The sequence below is a fragment of the Haliotis rufescens genome, unplaced genomic scaffold, assembly GCF_023055435.1.
Source record: "Haliotis rufescens isolate VD_foot unplaced genomic scaffold, xgHalRufe1.0.p SCAF_8, whole genome shotgun sequence".
Lineage (NCBI taxonomy): Eukaryota > Metazoa > Mollusca > Gastropoda > Lepetellida > Haliotidae > Haliotis > Haliotis rufescens.
This window is the reverse complement of record NW_025964372.1, coordinates 39495204-39511398: the sequence shown is the minus strand read 5'-3', so window position 1 is coordinate 39511398 and position 16195 is coordinate 39495204. Positions and strand designations below refer to the sequence as shown.

The following is a 16195-nucleotide window of genomic DNA, read 5'->3' as shown; positions in this document are numbered from 1 at the left end:
GACGGCGGTCTGTGAATAATCGACCAGACAATCCAGTGATTGACATCACGAGCATCGATCCACGTCAATGGGCTCGTATTGGTTGACGTCAATGGGCTATCTTTCAGAAATGTCAATTGGCTAGATGTGAGTAACGTCAATTGGTTGACGTCATTGGGCTCGTGTGAAGTAACGTCAGTGAGCTAGCATGGGTAACGTCAATGGGCTCGTATGGGTTGACGTCAATGGGCTCGTATGACGTAACGTCAGTGAACTAGCATGGGTAACGTCAATGGGCTCGTATGAAGTAACGTCAGTGAACTAGCATGGGTCACGTCAATGGGCTCGTATGAAGTAACGTCAGTGAGCTAGCTTTGAGTAAGGTCAATGGGCTCGTATGAAGTAACGTCAGTGAGCTAGCTTTGAGTAACGTCAACGGGTTAGCATGGAGTAACGTCAGTTAGCTAGTATGGATTGACGTCAATGGTCTGGTACGGATTAAGATAGATGGACCCGTATGGCTTAATGTCAATGTGTCCGTATGATGTAGGATGATGTAAAAGGTATCTGTCTGTTTGGTCACAGTGAAACACCATTAGGCCGGACATTCTTTATTAAGGACGTTTCTACTTGGAGCGGACAGTACCGTATGGATCAGCGAGGTTTCGTTCCATTTAATGCTCCAACGGACACAGTGATATATCAAATTTGTATAGTTGAGGGAAATAACTCCCTACAGAGAATACAAAAAAATTTACTTATCATACAGATTTTCCTATAATTAATGATTGATTTAATTTCGAAATAACGTAAATATCGCTCGTTTCTGATATAATGGCGTAACATAACGTCAACTGACGTCTACAACAATGACGTCTACAGCATTGGCGTCTACAGCATTGGCGTATGTGAATCACTGGCGTCGTTATCACTGACGTCTACAACATTAGTGTCTAAATCACTGGCGTCGTAATCACTGACGGTGACCGCATTGGTGTCTTTGCAAGTGACGTCAATGTTACTTGCGTCTTCATCACTGGCGTCTGGCGTGATCTGCTATGTGAAGAAATATGCGCCAGTTCAACGGGGGCTCCTTACTTTCGTAGCTATGTATTCATTAATTCTATGCACATGGAGGTAGCATCAGTTGCTCTCTGTCTTGGCAGTGTCTCTAACTTGGTCGTTTGCATTAAACAAAGAAAATATATTGCAAGGAATTCCATTGCATTTGAAAAGCTCACCTTGCTTTTACTTTTACTTCATGAAGTCCACCATAAAGTAACTTTGTATATTGGTTTATACAAGCGTCTCAACCTATTCTCTATCGTTATAGGGGCGGTCGGGTAGCCTAGTGGTTAAAGATTTCGCTCGTCACGCCGAAGACCCGGGTTCGAATCCCGACCTGGGTACAATGTGTGAAGCCCATTTCTGGTGTCCCCCACCGTGATATTGCTGGAATATTTCTAAAAGCGGCGTAAAACCATACTCACTCACTCACTCACTCTATTGTGATAAGTTGAAGTTAACTATAAATAATGATAACTGTGATGTGATTGTTTTCCTAAATGCTGGCAATTTAAGAAATAATGAACAATTCAGAATAGCTAGCTCGACACTTGAGCCTAGCTGTCCCTAAGCACAGGTGTCTGGGGACACCGGGTGTTATCATCAGGTTCGTGGTTTCTAGCTTAGGTATAATTTTTAAAAAAGAACTTTTTTATTGTTCCCAGAGTTGAAGATTGATACAGTTTTCCGTCAAAAACATATTTCGGATAGCATAGAATTGCAAACAGGCGATAATTGTTGTCATAGTTTTGATACAAAGATCTTGTCACGTTTGACTTACTGCGAAGAAATATGGGGATTTCACCTATCGCCTTATATAGAAAATATCTATGACGCTATTGTCAATCTGCACTATCTCTGAGTAGGGTTACACCACACCTTGTAGCGTATGGCGTTGTTAACAAATCTGAAAGGATTCCTTCGTTTCAAGATAATCAGTCTTTGGCTTAGACCTTTGTCACAATGCTGTCCTGAATTATGTATATTGTTTCAAGTTATCGGAGGGTAAAAATGGTAAGATATGTTAGGCCATCAAACTGAGGTTAGGTGAGGTGAAATTGGGTTTAACGTCGCGTCCAAGATTATTGCACTTATATAGCGACGTGCATGCACGTGAATGTGGCTGCTTGTACTAGTCCGGACTGATGCCGATTTATAGTGCTAGCTCACTGAGATACCATGCCGCAGTTTAACATGAATACCCCACTCAGACACAGTATACTGACTCCGAGCCGACCAGTCCTTGTTTCGGCCCATTAATGCCGAGTGCCAGACAGGGTAAGAAAATACCATCTTTTAACGTCTTTTAGGTATGACGCGGCCGGGGATCGAACCCCGGACCTTCCGCTCTCCGGGCGGACGCTCTACCACTAGACCAAGGAGGCGGTCCTATTAAACTAAAGCCATTACTGTATAAATATTGTTTTGTGGACGTTTGGTTACTACAAGGTGTGGGGAATAATAATAACATATTTGGATCTCTCTTTTAGGAGAGGCGTTCAGATATTAAATAGCAAGTGTGGGAATGTGACGTAGGATGTTGTTCTATATTTGAGTTCTGTCGTATTAAACATGAGAATTGGATTACATTCTACTTAATAAATGCAGTATTTATAAATTTTGAACTATTTTTATCAGATTTAGTTGCTCAAGTCGCTATTCATCTATGGAGGGTTGGAAGAATGTGCGGTATTCCTTGGTCAACACGACTCCATGTTCTGTTACACCTTGCACAGAAACTGCAGGTGTACGCAATGACCCTTTCTACTCTGGATAATGGAACGTTATCCTTTCAGAATGTTTGAGAATTTTTCCCAGATCAAAATGCTATTTGGTAAAAAGTGCGATGCATAAGTATACGTCAACGCCAGAGCATATCCAGCCTCGATTATCCGACGGAACAGATTCCATGGGGCGTACAATGCCAAATAGCGGTAAACTTTATATAAATGGATCACTGAAAATCAGTGATGACACCAGGTGTTCGCGAGAAGAGCGGGCATGTCCTGCACTATAGGTAGCACCCGCCAATCAGACAAATTGAATAAAAAGTTAGTGTTTGTTGCTTGGCGCCGTATCAATAGCCAAATTGCTTTTTTCCAGCCCTTAAGACGCGGAAACTTACTTCAAGGATGTGCCAATAGTATAATCAAGACCCGTGAAGATCCGGGGTAGAATAGGTCTTCAGCAAACCATGCTTGCCGTAAAAGGCGACTATGCTTGTCATAAGAGGCGACTAACGGGATCGGGTGGTCAGGCTCGCTGACTTGGTTGATGCATATGTCGTCGATGTCAATTGCGTTGGTCGATGCAGATGATGTCAATCACTGGATTGTCTGGTCCAGACTTGATTATTTTACAGACCGCTGTCATATAGCTGGAATATTGCTGAGTGCGGCGTTAAACAACAAAAACACAAAGAGTATAATCAAATGTGCACAGTGTTAATTGTATACGTTATTATTCACACCGATAGCACAATGTCGTGCGATGTGTAGTAGTATTTGAAACATTTAGTAATATATTTCGCGCGTCTATTAACATGTATGTGTGTATTCAGCCGATCACTAACAACTATTAGTCTGGTGCACCTGTCGTTCACATCTCTAGTGTACACTGGTGCATGTCATATCATGCGTGCTTGAGCATCGTTCTCACAGTGCAACATTGCAACTGTATATCAACCAGATTACTGCAGGATCATATGTTCCCAACAACACCAGCAAGTCAGCCACGCAACAGGTTGTAAACCATCCACTCCACACCCTCCCCCCATGTACTGGAATGTGTGCTGCTATCCAGTGTGTGTCACGATCACTATACACCAGGGCTAGAACACAGTAGCACTGTGTTTATATGTGTGTCCACAAACCACAGTCACTACATCAGGGTAAGAACACAGTAGCACTGTGTTTATATGTGTGTCCACAAACCACAGTCACTACATCAGGGTAAGAACACAGTAGCACTGTGTGTATATGTGTGTAATCAAACCTCAGTACCTTCATCATGGTAAGAACACAGTAGCACTGTGTGTATACGTGTGTAATCAAACCTCAGTACCTTCATCGTGGTAAGAACACAGTAGCACTGTGTGTATGTCTTTAAGCAAACCACAGTCACTATATCAGAACACGATGGCACTGTGTGTATATGTGTGTACCCAAGCCACAGGCTAGAACACATCCACAGATATAGACACACAGAGACAGAGACACACACAAAGACAGACACACATGGTCACACCCACACTCTGTCACACACAGGGTCACCTACTCACACACTGACACACACTCTCTCTCTCACACAGACACACAGGGTCACACACACTATCTCACAAACACACAGCCACATAGAAACACAGACACACACACACTCTCTCACTCACACACACAAACACACAGGGTCACACCCACACTCTCTCACACACACATAAACACTCACACATGGTCACACACTCTCTCTCACACACACAAACACAGACACACATGGTCACACACTCTCTCTCACACACACAAAGACAGACACACAGGGCCACACACTCACACAAACACACATGGTCACACAAACCCAGACACACATGGTCACACTTTCTCAAACACAAAGACAGACACACAGGGCCACACACACACACAAACACAGACACACATGGTCACACACAAACCCAGACACACATGGTCACACTTTCTCAAACACAAAGACAGACACACAGGGCCACACACACACACAAACACAGACACACATGGTCACACTCTCTCAAACACAAACCCAGACACACAGGGCCACACACTCACACACACAAACACACATGGTCACACTCTCTCAAACACAAAGACAGACACACATGACCACACTCTCACACACACACAAACACAGGGCCACACACAAACACAGACACACATGGTCACACACTCACTATCACACACACAAAGACAGACACGCAGGGCCACACACTCACACAAACACACATGGTCACACAAACCCAGACACACATGGTCACACTCTCTGAAACACAAAGACAGACACACAGGGCCACACACACATACAAACACAAACACACATGGTCACACTCTCTCAAACACAAAGACAGACACACATGGCCACACTCTCACACACACACAAACACAGGGCCACACACAAACACAGACACACATGGTCACACACTCACTATCACACACACAAAGACAGACACGCAGGGCCACACACTCACACAAACACACATGGTCACACAAACCCAGACACACATGGTCACACTCTCTCAAACACAAAGACAGACACACAGGGCCACACACACATACAAACACAAACACACATGGTCACACTCTCTCAAACACAAAGACAGACACACAGGGCCACACTCTCACACATACAAACCCAGACACACATGGTCACACTCTCTCAAACACAAAGACAGACACACAGGGCCACACTCTCACACACACACAAACACAGGGCCACACACAAAGACAGACACACATGGTCAGACACTCTCTATCACACAAACAGAGACAGACACACAGGGCCACACACTCACACAAACACACATGGTCACACTCTCTCAAACAGAAAGACAGACACACAGGGCCACACACTCACACATACAAACACAAACACACATGGTCACACTCTCTCAAACACAAAGACACACACACACTCACCCTCTCTCAAAGACAGACACACAGGGCCACAGTCACAGGGTCACACACACCACACATACATTACATCACACAAAAGAAAACCCATCACACACGAACAACATCAGCACCACCCCCTCCCCGACTCATTACAAACACACACCAACACCTACACGCACTCTGTCTATATGTCGGCCTGTCTCCCACCCACCCACATACAAAAAAACATGAAACGAAAAAACACCACCAAACTAGACAGAACAAACATCATCATCTCCAACAACATCGGAAAGCAAATTTAAAACAGTTCATTTTTTATGACCAATCCCCAACAATAATAAATTAAATGAACTACTGATCCCTAAAATAACTGCTCCGGATTATTTAGTTTAAACAAGGCAGTTGTTGAAGTATAAAGCGCATGCACAAATTACGCTAACATAGATAAATCATTGTTAGTCTTCTAAATCCAAATATCGATTCCCGATGTCCGAGAACTCATTACAGCGACCCGGCTGTGAGGAGTTCGTCAACGATGACCCGAGGTATCCGCGCTGGTGCCATGCGATACCTGGCTGCTTATGATAAACGAGATATCTGTCTCGCACGTGCATCACGGACTTTCTGTCTTGTCTCCGCACAGCTACCACCAACCATCGTCTCACGGGCACGCGCCCCAACCCACGTGACTCCAGCCTGTCGTCTGCTTCTGAAAATACAGATTTGTCACACTGGCGGAGGAATTCTTGTGGGACTACATTTATTGTTGTCATCAGGCGTCATGATAAATGCGTAAAACCGGTTGAATAATCGATCAGATGTACTTGTAAACGTTTGCCAGGAATTGCCATTTGATTCGTATATATATGCCCAAAGTTTGAATGCCTCCGCGGGGATAGTTGTCCAAGTGTACTATTAGTATATATCGTGGCGTTTTAGTAGCCTCGTAGTTAACGTGTTCGTCCGTCGCGCCGAAGGTCCGGGTTCGATTCCTTACATTGGTAAAATGTGTGAAGCCCATTTTAAGTGTCCCCCGTCGTGACAATGCTGGAATGGTGCTAAAAACGGCGTACCTTTCTCATTTAAAGACGCTTTGGTAAAACCTAGATCGGGTATGGTGTGTCAGGCAATGCATGGAGACAAAGCGAATCTGTCATTTGTTCCACAATAAACGGATCCTGACAAGACCAAGGAAAGCAACTCTGCGTAGCGAATCGAGACTTGATCACTGAGCCACCCGTGGCCCCTGTACCTGCGGTAAAAGGTAATGTCTTCCGTTTTCGCTGGGAGCTTCCGTGTTTTACGTCCAATTATCTGTTTATCTAAATGTTTATAGCTTCAACGGGCGTATAATGAGGTTCCTTTAATCACGTCCACTCCAGCACCTGGCTTCTGTCAATCGCTTGCAGCTTCCTTAAACATTAGGGGGCACGGGTGGCCCAGTCGTCTAAGCGCCGCGATTCGCTGTGCAGAGTTGCGCCCCTTGGGCACGCCAGAAACCTATGATTGTTGGTTCTAATCCCGGTTCTCCCCGATTATGTTTCTAGGTTTGTCAGCACCATACCCGTGCTCGTGGGTTTCACCGAAGTGGTAAACGTCTAAGACCTGCATCACTTCGGGCTTTCCTCCCACATTAAGCTGACACGCCGCGATATAACTGGAATACTGTTAAAAGCGGCGTTAAACCCAATTCACTCACTCCTTAAACTTTACTGTCACGTGTACATTGTTCAGCCTAGTGGTAAGTTCCTGGTAAAACATGGTTAGATTGACTACAGGGTACCATTGTTGGACGCCAGTTGTTTGTGTTTTTCAACATTTTCTGATTACAGTACAGCTGAAAGCGGAGCACTCACTGACTTTATGTTCCGTATGCAAATAACCATCCTTTAAACCTTCCCATGAAGATCCGGGTGAGAACTCAGCAACCTGTGCTGGTCGTAAGAGGCGACTAACGGGATCGGGTGGTCAGGCTCCCTGACCTGGTTGATGCGCATGATGTCAATCGCTGGATTGTCTGGTCCATATTTGATTATTTACAGACCGCCGTTCTATAGTTGGAATGTTGCTGAGTGCGGCGTCAAACAACAAACTAACAATCTTCAAAGCGCCGCAGTCAAAGTCAAAGTTTCGTTCTAGGATCCGATGGTGATGGGTTCTAACCCCAGTTTCCGCCTTGTAGTGTTCAAAGTTGTATCAACACTAACTCACTATAAACATAACCCCGTGTCCAGGTCTCCAAACTTCTCACTTCTTAATCAAAGGGATTCATATTTCTTAACATGTTCGAGTCAAAACGCCGCAGTTGCGTCCCCTCGTCGTGCCAGAATCCGCTGGTCATGGTTTCTAATCGCACCTATTATGAACCTTGTAGGTTCAAAGGGATTTCAAACCCAATTCACTACTCACATAGGCCTACACCCTTATATATACCCAAATCCTCACAATGCTCACCTCCAGGTCTCTTGTCCACGCCACGAACGTCCCGCATCTTTCATGAAATACCTACAGGTTCTGTCATATTAAAAAATTAATTTCATCCTTAACCAGTCTCTCTCCGATCCGCTTTCCTACACCCCCCAATCTCCCTACTTCTGCATCCAACCGATGTCCATCCACCCTCCCAGCCACCTTCTCCCCCAACTCCCAACCCCGATACACTTTCCAGACGCCTGCACCTAACCAGTGCCCACCCCACCTCACAACCGCCTCATCCTATACCTTTCCCTACCCTCCATCCAACCAGACTTCCACCCCACCCCCTGCGAGCCTCTCAATACACTCTCCCTGCCCCATCTGCTGCAGCGCCGGAGATGCCAAGACAACATGTTGTTCACCCAGAGAGACAGTGTTATGTCATTCAGATAACGCCTATCTCTGTCTGACATTAATGACAAATAGTTGTGCGGAAATACCGATATGGAAGTCAGCCTGGTGTTTGTCTGCTCCCGTCCTCCCGGTAATCAACAGTAGCAGTAACAACACGCATCACTCAGGTGGCAAGAAAGATGAACACAACTCTACCTCCATCCTCGATTATCTGGGGTATTATATTTTCATTATATTAGAATAAATACCCCAGACCCATTCGCCACCAAGTAAACTAAAAGGAATCTGTGGCGGTGAAAGGTATTTATGATAATGGAGTGAGTGAGTGAGTGAGTGAGTGAGTGAGTGAGTGTGTGAGTATAGCAGGCAAGAATAGCAGTATTCCAGCAATACCCCAGCAGTACAAAGAGAGGGCTTCGCACATTTTACTCATGTTAGGAATCGAAAGTGACCACCGACCACTTAAATCACAGAGCTACTCTGCCGCACCTAACATCAATGCCAACAACGCCCAAACGTGTTTTTAAAAAGGATTCTAAAACCAAAACTACACACCCTAACTTTGATTGAGGATCACCCTTAACTAAGTCTATTTCCGTGAAAAAGTAGCCTCTCCTCCCCTTGCTGGCCATATGAGGTGACTTAATGGAGCGGGTCGTCAAGCTCGGTTACTTGGTTGGCGTGTACCCCGACAGCGTGGATATATGCTCATAATGTCAGTCACTGGATTGTCTGACCGAGCCCCGTTATTTGCTGTCTGACGAAGACAGCTGAAATGTTTCGGAGTTTGGTGTTAAATAACGCACAACCCAACTAACAAATTCTAACTGAAAAATACTGACTCCATTTTATAAATTCCCCGAAGGTTCGACAGTGTACATCCGATTAACACTTCCTTACAAGTCTCTCCCATTCCGTATCCTAAAGATATCACGAGGATATAACATGAGAGCCGACTAACCTGAAATCTTTACGGCGAAGGTGGACACGAACCCAACAGCGAGGACGTCCAATTTACTAAGTGTGTGGACAGGGCTTCCATATCACGCAGATAAGTCGCCACACCTCGACTCCCATCATCAAAGGAGAACCGACATGTCGGAAATTTACGAGCGCTCTCGGAAGTTAACGAGCCTTTTCCGAGTGACGAAAAGCATGCCGGGAAGTTTTGATGGCTGCTTTCAAACTTTATTGCCCATAGACTCGTATCTGTTACGACTGATATGGAGTTTACGAGTCGGACAAGCTCCCCAATTATTTTACAATTAACATGGCGGGCTGATTAATGGCGGCCCACGGGGACAGTTAAATGGAGGGACGAGGGGAAGGCTGATAAGATGGAAAGCATATTACATGACCGCTGTGGCCATGGTGCACCCCTATATTCAAGCGAGGTGTAAGTACGGGTGGCCCAGTAGGCTAAGGCGCCGCAATTCGCTGTGCAGAGTTCGGTGTGCCAGAAACCTATGATCGTTGGTTCGAATCCCGATTCGCCCTGATTATGTTTCTAGGTTTCACCAAAGTGGTAAACGTCTGAGACCTGATTCACTACGGTCCTTGATAAACTAAAATATAGCTCAATGCGGGATAAAACTGAAGTCACTCACTCACCTTAGGAATTCATACATAACTTGCTTACATGGCTGATAATCGTGATTCTATTTTTTTATTACAATAATTTTATTCGCGAGAATAATAAGAGCTATTTCGGCCCCGTCATAACTAATATATACTCAGCGGCGAAAGTAACTGCTCAAATAAATTCATTGATAATTTAAAACTGATAATCTCGATGATATAGACTATAATTCTTTACAAAATGTTCAGTCTGCTAAATGTACACACCAAAACTAAATATTGATGTAACATCCTCATTCTCCGCCTCCGTGGTCGAGTGGTAGAGCGTCTTCCCGGGAAGGTCCGGGGTTTGATCCCCGGCCGCGTCATACCAAAAGACGTTAAACGATGGTACTTGTTGTTACCCTGTCTGGCGCTCGGCATTAAGGGGCTAAAACAAGGACTGTTCGGCTCGGAGTCAGTACATAAAGTGAGTGAGTGAGTGAGTGAGGTTGTACGCCGCTTTTAGCAATATTCCAGCAATATCAAGGCGGGGGACACCAGAAATGGGCTTCACACATTGTACCCATGTCGTGAATCGAACCCGGGTCTTCGGCGTGACGAGCTAACGCTTTAACCACTAGGCTACCCGACCGCCCCCAGTACATATGCTGTGTCTGAGTGGGGTTTTTAATGTTAAACTGCGGCATGGTATCTCAGCACCATTAATCGGCATTAGTCCAAGCAGCCTAACACACGTGTATGCATGTCGCTATGTAAGTGCAATAATCTTGAACGCGACGTTCAACCCCATTTCACCTCACGCCATTATCATCATCATCTTCATCACCGTCATTTACACTGCCATGATCTTCCTCTTCCTCCTCCTCATCAACGTGAACACAATCATCATCATCAATACCATCATCATCATCATCATCGTCGTCGTCGGCATTGACACTCTAATGATATTTATCCTCTCCATCCTCGTCATCGTCAACACAATCATCATCGCCTTCGTCATCATCACCAACACCATCAGCAACATCATCGTCGTCATTAGTAGCTGTATGGCCTTTATCATCGGTAGTGGTATTATCTTATGATCACATGTGATGCTATAATGTATTACTTGTACCATGGTTATTTTTATTATTATAAGGTGTAGTTTCTCAGATTTGTAAATGTATATTCGATTATCATTTTCATTTAGATTGGCGATTGCTTTTCTGTTCCTTTAAATCATTGTCGACATTGGATTTTATCTCAATATTCCTTAGACATGATACAGTTTATATGAAGTGTGGAAGTCTTCAGTGACTGGCATAGCGCTTCAAAGGGGCTCTTCCCGCTTCTCGTGTGGAGCTGTTTTTTATAATTTTTGAAATAACTGAATGATTCATTCTTAATAATTGAAAACAGTTTGCGTTTAAAATGCATGCGGGGAAAACCGTATAATTATTGTGTCACCTGCGTGCGTTTGTGTGAAATAGAAATGAAAACAAATAGCGCCAGTATAAAGTTCTTATGATAGCAAACTTTAATAATGCCAATTTTCATCTTGTCAGGAACTGTTTACGTCAACGTTGCAAAACATGACGTGTCTAAGGTAAGTTCTTTTCACTAATTCGGAAAACTTGGAAGTCTTTACTTTTCCTATATGAAAAGGTGACGTCTTATATATTGTTGTTTACATTTGCTGAAAAGATCAAATACACAGAACTGAGGCCTTAATTAAATGTAAGGGTATGGTTGTTTTGTTTTGTTTCCATGGTAACATAATATGACGTGAGCGAACTGGAAGTTAACAAAAAAGTGGCGAATGGCGACCATAGTTTTCTATCCTTCCCTGGCCAAAATATTCCTCGGCAGTCTGTACTCCCCTTCACCCTCAACCCCCACCTGCATCCCCTCCCCTCCCCAGCCCAGCCCAGCCCAGCCCAACCCATCTTGTTTCTAGACTCGCTCACGATCTATAGTTAACCCTAACATCAAACCCTGAAATTATCCTTCTAAACAGATTCAACTGAATTATTGTTCTAATTGGAACAAAGTGAGGCAAAAATATTTTTTCATAATATCTTCTTAAACATAAATCTCCCCCACACCCACCCCCGACCCCCGAATGTCAGATGGTCGGTCCCTAACCTTTGTATGCACCCGTTTATATCACGCCTTCGATGATATCCCATGGTGTATTTATTGTCAGACACGTGCCTAAAGGTCAAGGACACCGCGTTAAAATCTCCTCAATAGCTTTAGATTGCCACCAGCTGGAAATTAAAAACTTGGAATCGAAGTCACAACGAGACAAAACTTATCCTTTATGATAATCGAATATTTTTGGATTAAATTTCAATTCAGTGATCTGTATATCGTACATGTACAATCTACAGTGTCGGGCTTTATTGTCGGACTACGTCTCGCGCTACAGCGTCACCCCCGGCCCAAAACTTCACGACGACATTTCTGTGTCTGTTGTTCGGCTCTCACAGGCTAAGTGGCACAATTTGTTCTCACCGCAGGACGCTCCGCCGACTGTCACTTATAAATTATAGCTCCGACACTCAGAGGTGTCAATGCGCATGCGCCAGCCGTGAGTCACGCTGCGCAGCGGTCGCCCTTCATCGACCGGAAGGCGCAAGACGAATGACGGAAAGTCGTAAGAGCCCTTAATTACCGTCATGAGTGGTGACATTTTTCCGGAGCTTCATTCCCCGACCAGTAAATGACTGAGATAGGGCGCATTTTGCACAGAATCCTAACTGGTTCGAGGGTACTCAAAGAGAGTGAAGATGATTGGACAATGGAGAAAGTCCTGACCAATCGATAAAGACACATGTTTCTCCACGGGAGAGATGGGTTGGAGGCTTTTTATGTCTGTGTTTCTAATATTCAATAGATTTTCTCAAACAAATTATTCGATTTTCCATTCCAAACGGCCAGCTTTTGACGATAAAAGAAGCTTTCACGTTATAGAATGAAACTTTGATTGAGATGTACTCAGAGGAAATTTGATAAAATGTGATTTATCTCTTTTCCATGTACCTGTTGCTCCTCATTGTAAAACATTTGATTTTATTTCAAAAGCCTTTTTTCAAATTTCAAAGATGCCCGTTTTGCTATGGATTTAGCAGGCTCGTTTGATGATCGCTTTGATATGAACACGTAACAGTTTTCTGGCTGTATTGATTCCCAATCAACGCTTCAATTCCATTCTGTATCCTTCCAGCGCGTGTTGAGGACGAGAAACTTATATGATTTAATCCCATTCTCGATCAACGTTGGAACTTTCAGGGATTTGTGTCTTTGTGTACCGTATACAAGTTGTTTTAAAACATCCTTCACTCGATAGCACAATGACATAAATGGAACACTCATTTAACTTTAATATGGTATTCATAAAGCACCATGGCCTCGAATGACTTAGCTAGAATTGCTTTGAAGATTGTTTTGTTGCAATTAGGGCAAAATAACCAATTAGGATCTGAGTATGCTGATGGCGGAGATAGGGATGCGTTCTGAACACGGGCGGGTCGTCGGGTAGCCTTGTGGTTAAAGTGTTCGCTCGTCACGCCGAAGACCCGGGTTCGATTCCCGAGATGGGTACAATTTGTGAAGCCCATTTCTGGTGTCCCCCTGCTGGAATATTCACACACTCACTCACCCACTGAACACACCATAGGGAGGCAGAGAGACAGGTTGACAGACAGACATACGGCACAGCTACACGACAGAACGGGGCAGAGAGACAGATGGACAGACAGACACACGGCACTGCCAAATGACAGGGAGAGTCAGTGAGACAGATGGACAGACAGACATAGGGCACAGTCACGTGACAGAGAGTGTCAGTGAGACAGATGGACAGACAGACATACGGCACAGTCACATGACAGAGAGAGTCAGTGAGACAGATGGACAGACAGACATACGGCACAGCCACATGACAGAGTGAGACAGATGGACAGACAGACATACGGCACAGCCACATGCCGGAGAGAGTCAGAGAGACAGATGGACAGACAGACATACGGCACAGCCACATGACAGAGTGAGACAGATGGACAGACAGACATACGGCACAGCCACATGCCGGAGAGAGTCAGAGAGACAGATGGACAGAAACACATACAGCACAGTTACACGACAGAGGGAGGCAGAGAGACAGGTGGATAGAAAGACATACGGCACAGCCACATGACAGGGAGAGTCAGTGAGACAGATGGACAGACAGACATACGGCACAGCTACACGACAGAGGGAGGCAGAGAGACAGATGGACAGACAGACATACGGCACAGCTACACGACAGAGGGAGGCAGAGAGACAGGGGGACATACAGACATACGGCACAGCTACACGACAGAGAGGGACAGAGAGACAGATGGACAGACAGACATACGGCACAGCTACACGACAGAGAGGGACAGAGAGACAGATGGACAGACAGACATACGGCACAGCCACATGCCGGAGAGAGTCAGAGAGACAGATGGACAGAAACACATACAGCACAGTTACACGACAGAGGGAGGCAGAGAGACAGGTGGATAGAAAGACATACGGCACAGACACATGACAGAGAGAGTCAGAGAGACAGGTGGACAGACAGACATACAGCACAGACACATCACAGAGGGAGACAGAGAGACAGGTGGACAGACAGACATACAGCACAGCTACACGACGTGGAGAGGCAGAGAGAGAGGTTGGCAGACATACGGCACTGCTACACGACAGAGAGAGTCAGAGAGACAGATGGACAGAAACACATACAGCACAGACACATGACAGAGAGAGTCAGAGAGACAGGTGGACAGACAGACATACAGCACAGAGACATCACAGAGGGAGGCAGAGAGACAGGTGGACAGACAGACATACAGCACAGAGACATCACAGAGGGAGGCAGAGAGACAGGTGGACAGACAGACATACAGCACAGAGACATCACAGAGAGAGGCAGGGGGACAGGTGGACAGACATACAGCACAGAGACATCACAGAGGGAGTCAGAGAGACAGGTGGACAGAAACACATACAGCACAGACACATGACAGAGAGAGTCAGAGAGACAGATTGACAGAAAGACATACGGCACAGACACATGACAGAGAGAGTCAGAGAGACAGGTGGACAGACAGACAGTGCAGATATACAACACAGATAGACAAGAGGAACTGTGAAACCGGAACCCTACCTTAAATGTATATAAAGTGACATTATTCGGTAGCAGTGACTCGTTAACCCTGCCATCAATTTATTTGTTATTTCAGTGGCGACGCTGCTGTCCGTGTTAACGGGGTTTTACTGTATGCTGAAAGTCATAGAGAGGCAGAAACACTGACAAAAGCAGTCACACATATGGACCCTATGAAATTAATAATCAGAATATGATATAAAAATAGCGACTCAAGCGACTGAAGTTAAGACCTTTAATATATTATGAATAAATATAGTTCCATTGCTGAGAATTCCTCCACGACTCTCACTCCCCCTTACATCACATATTATGTATTTACTGTCTGTGGTCCACACTGATTATTTGAATTTCGTACTGCGCGTATGATTACACATGGAAATCATTTAGAAGAACCGGGTTTGTTTCATCTTCGCGCCTTTATTTTGCTGCTTTCAGTCATTCATAAATAAATTTAACAGCTACAAGCATTGCAATTCATTATCAAACATATTCTTTTAATTATAGTGCATTTAAATCAATCAAAGGAACTATTTTTCAACGCCCAAGGTATAACCGAAGAAAATGGCGGCCACTTTTATATGAAAAGGACAAAGCTACTTCCACTTTTGAAGTTTCGTATTTCTGGTTTTAGCGCTTTTCGAAAATAAATCTTACTTGCGTCTGCCCATTTGACATATTTTTCAAATTAACAAAATTTAAGGCGCAAAATTATGATATATTTATGACCCCCCTCGATTACACTAAACAGAAGTGCCGTGACAGTTTATCACCTATTAGCAGACTCGTGGATATTTTATTATTATGGGGTTTTAGCATATGGAAATGTTTATTTGTGGATTGTTACACGATAAGCAAGACAGATATTAAATTATGATAACGGTTTGTAGGGAGAAATAGCTGTTGTATATTTGATATCTTCGATTAT

The 16195-nt window shown here is 44.4% G+C and overlaps 1 protein-coding gene across 1 annotated transcript; it reads left to right on the top strand.

Moving 5' to 3' along the window:
• The first annotated feature begins 14289 nt into the window (after positions 1-14289).
• On the top strand, positions 14290-14646 carry LOC125377025 (octapeptide-repeat protein T2-like). The gene has a single exon (XM_048389810.1). It carries the CDS (start codon positions 14290-14292, stop codon positions 14644-14646), a length of 357 nt encoding a protein of 118 aa, XP_048245767.1.
• The last annotated feature ends 1549 nt before the right edge of the window (positions 14647-16195 follow it).

Coding starts and splice junctions, on each gene's coding strand:
- LOC125377025 (XM_048389810.1), top strand. CDS start 14,290: ATGGACAGACAGACATACGGCACAGCTACACGACAGAGGGAGGCAGAG.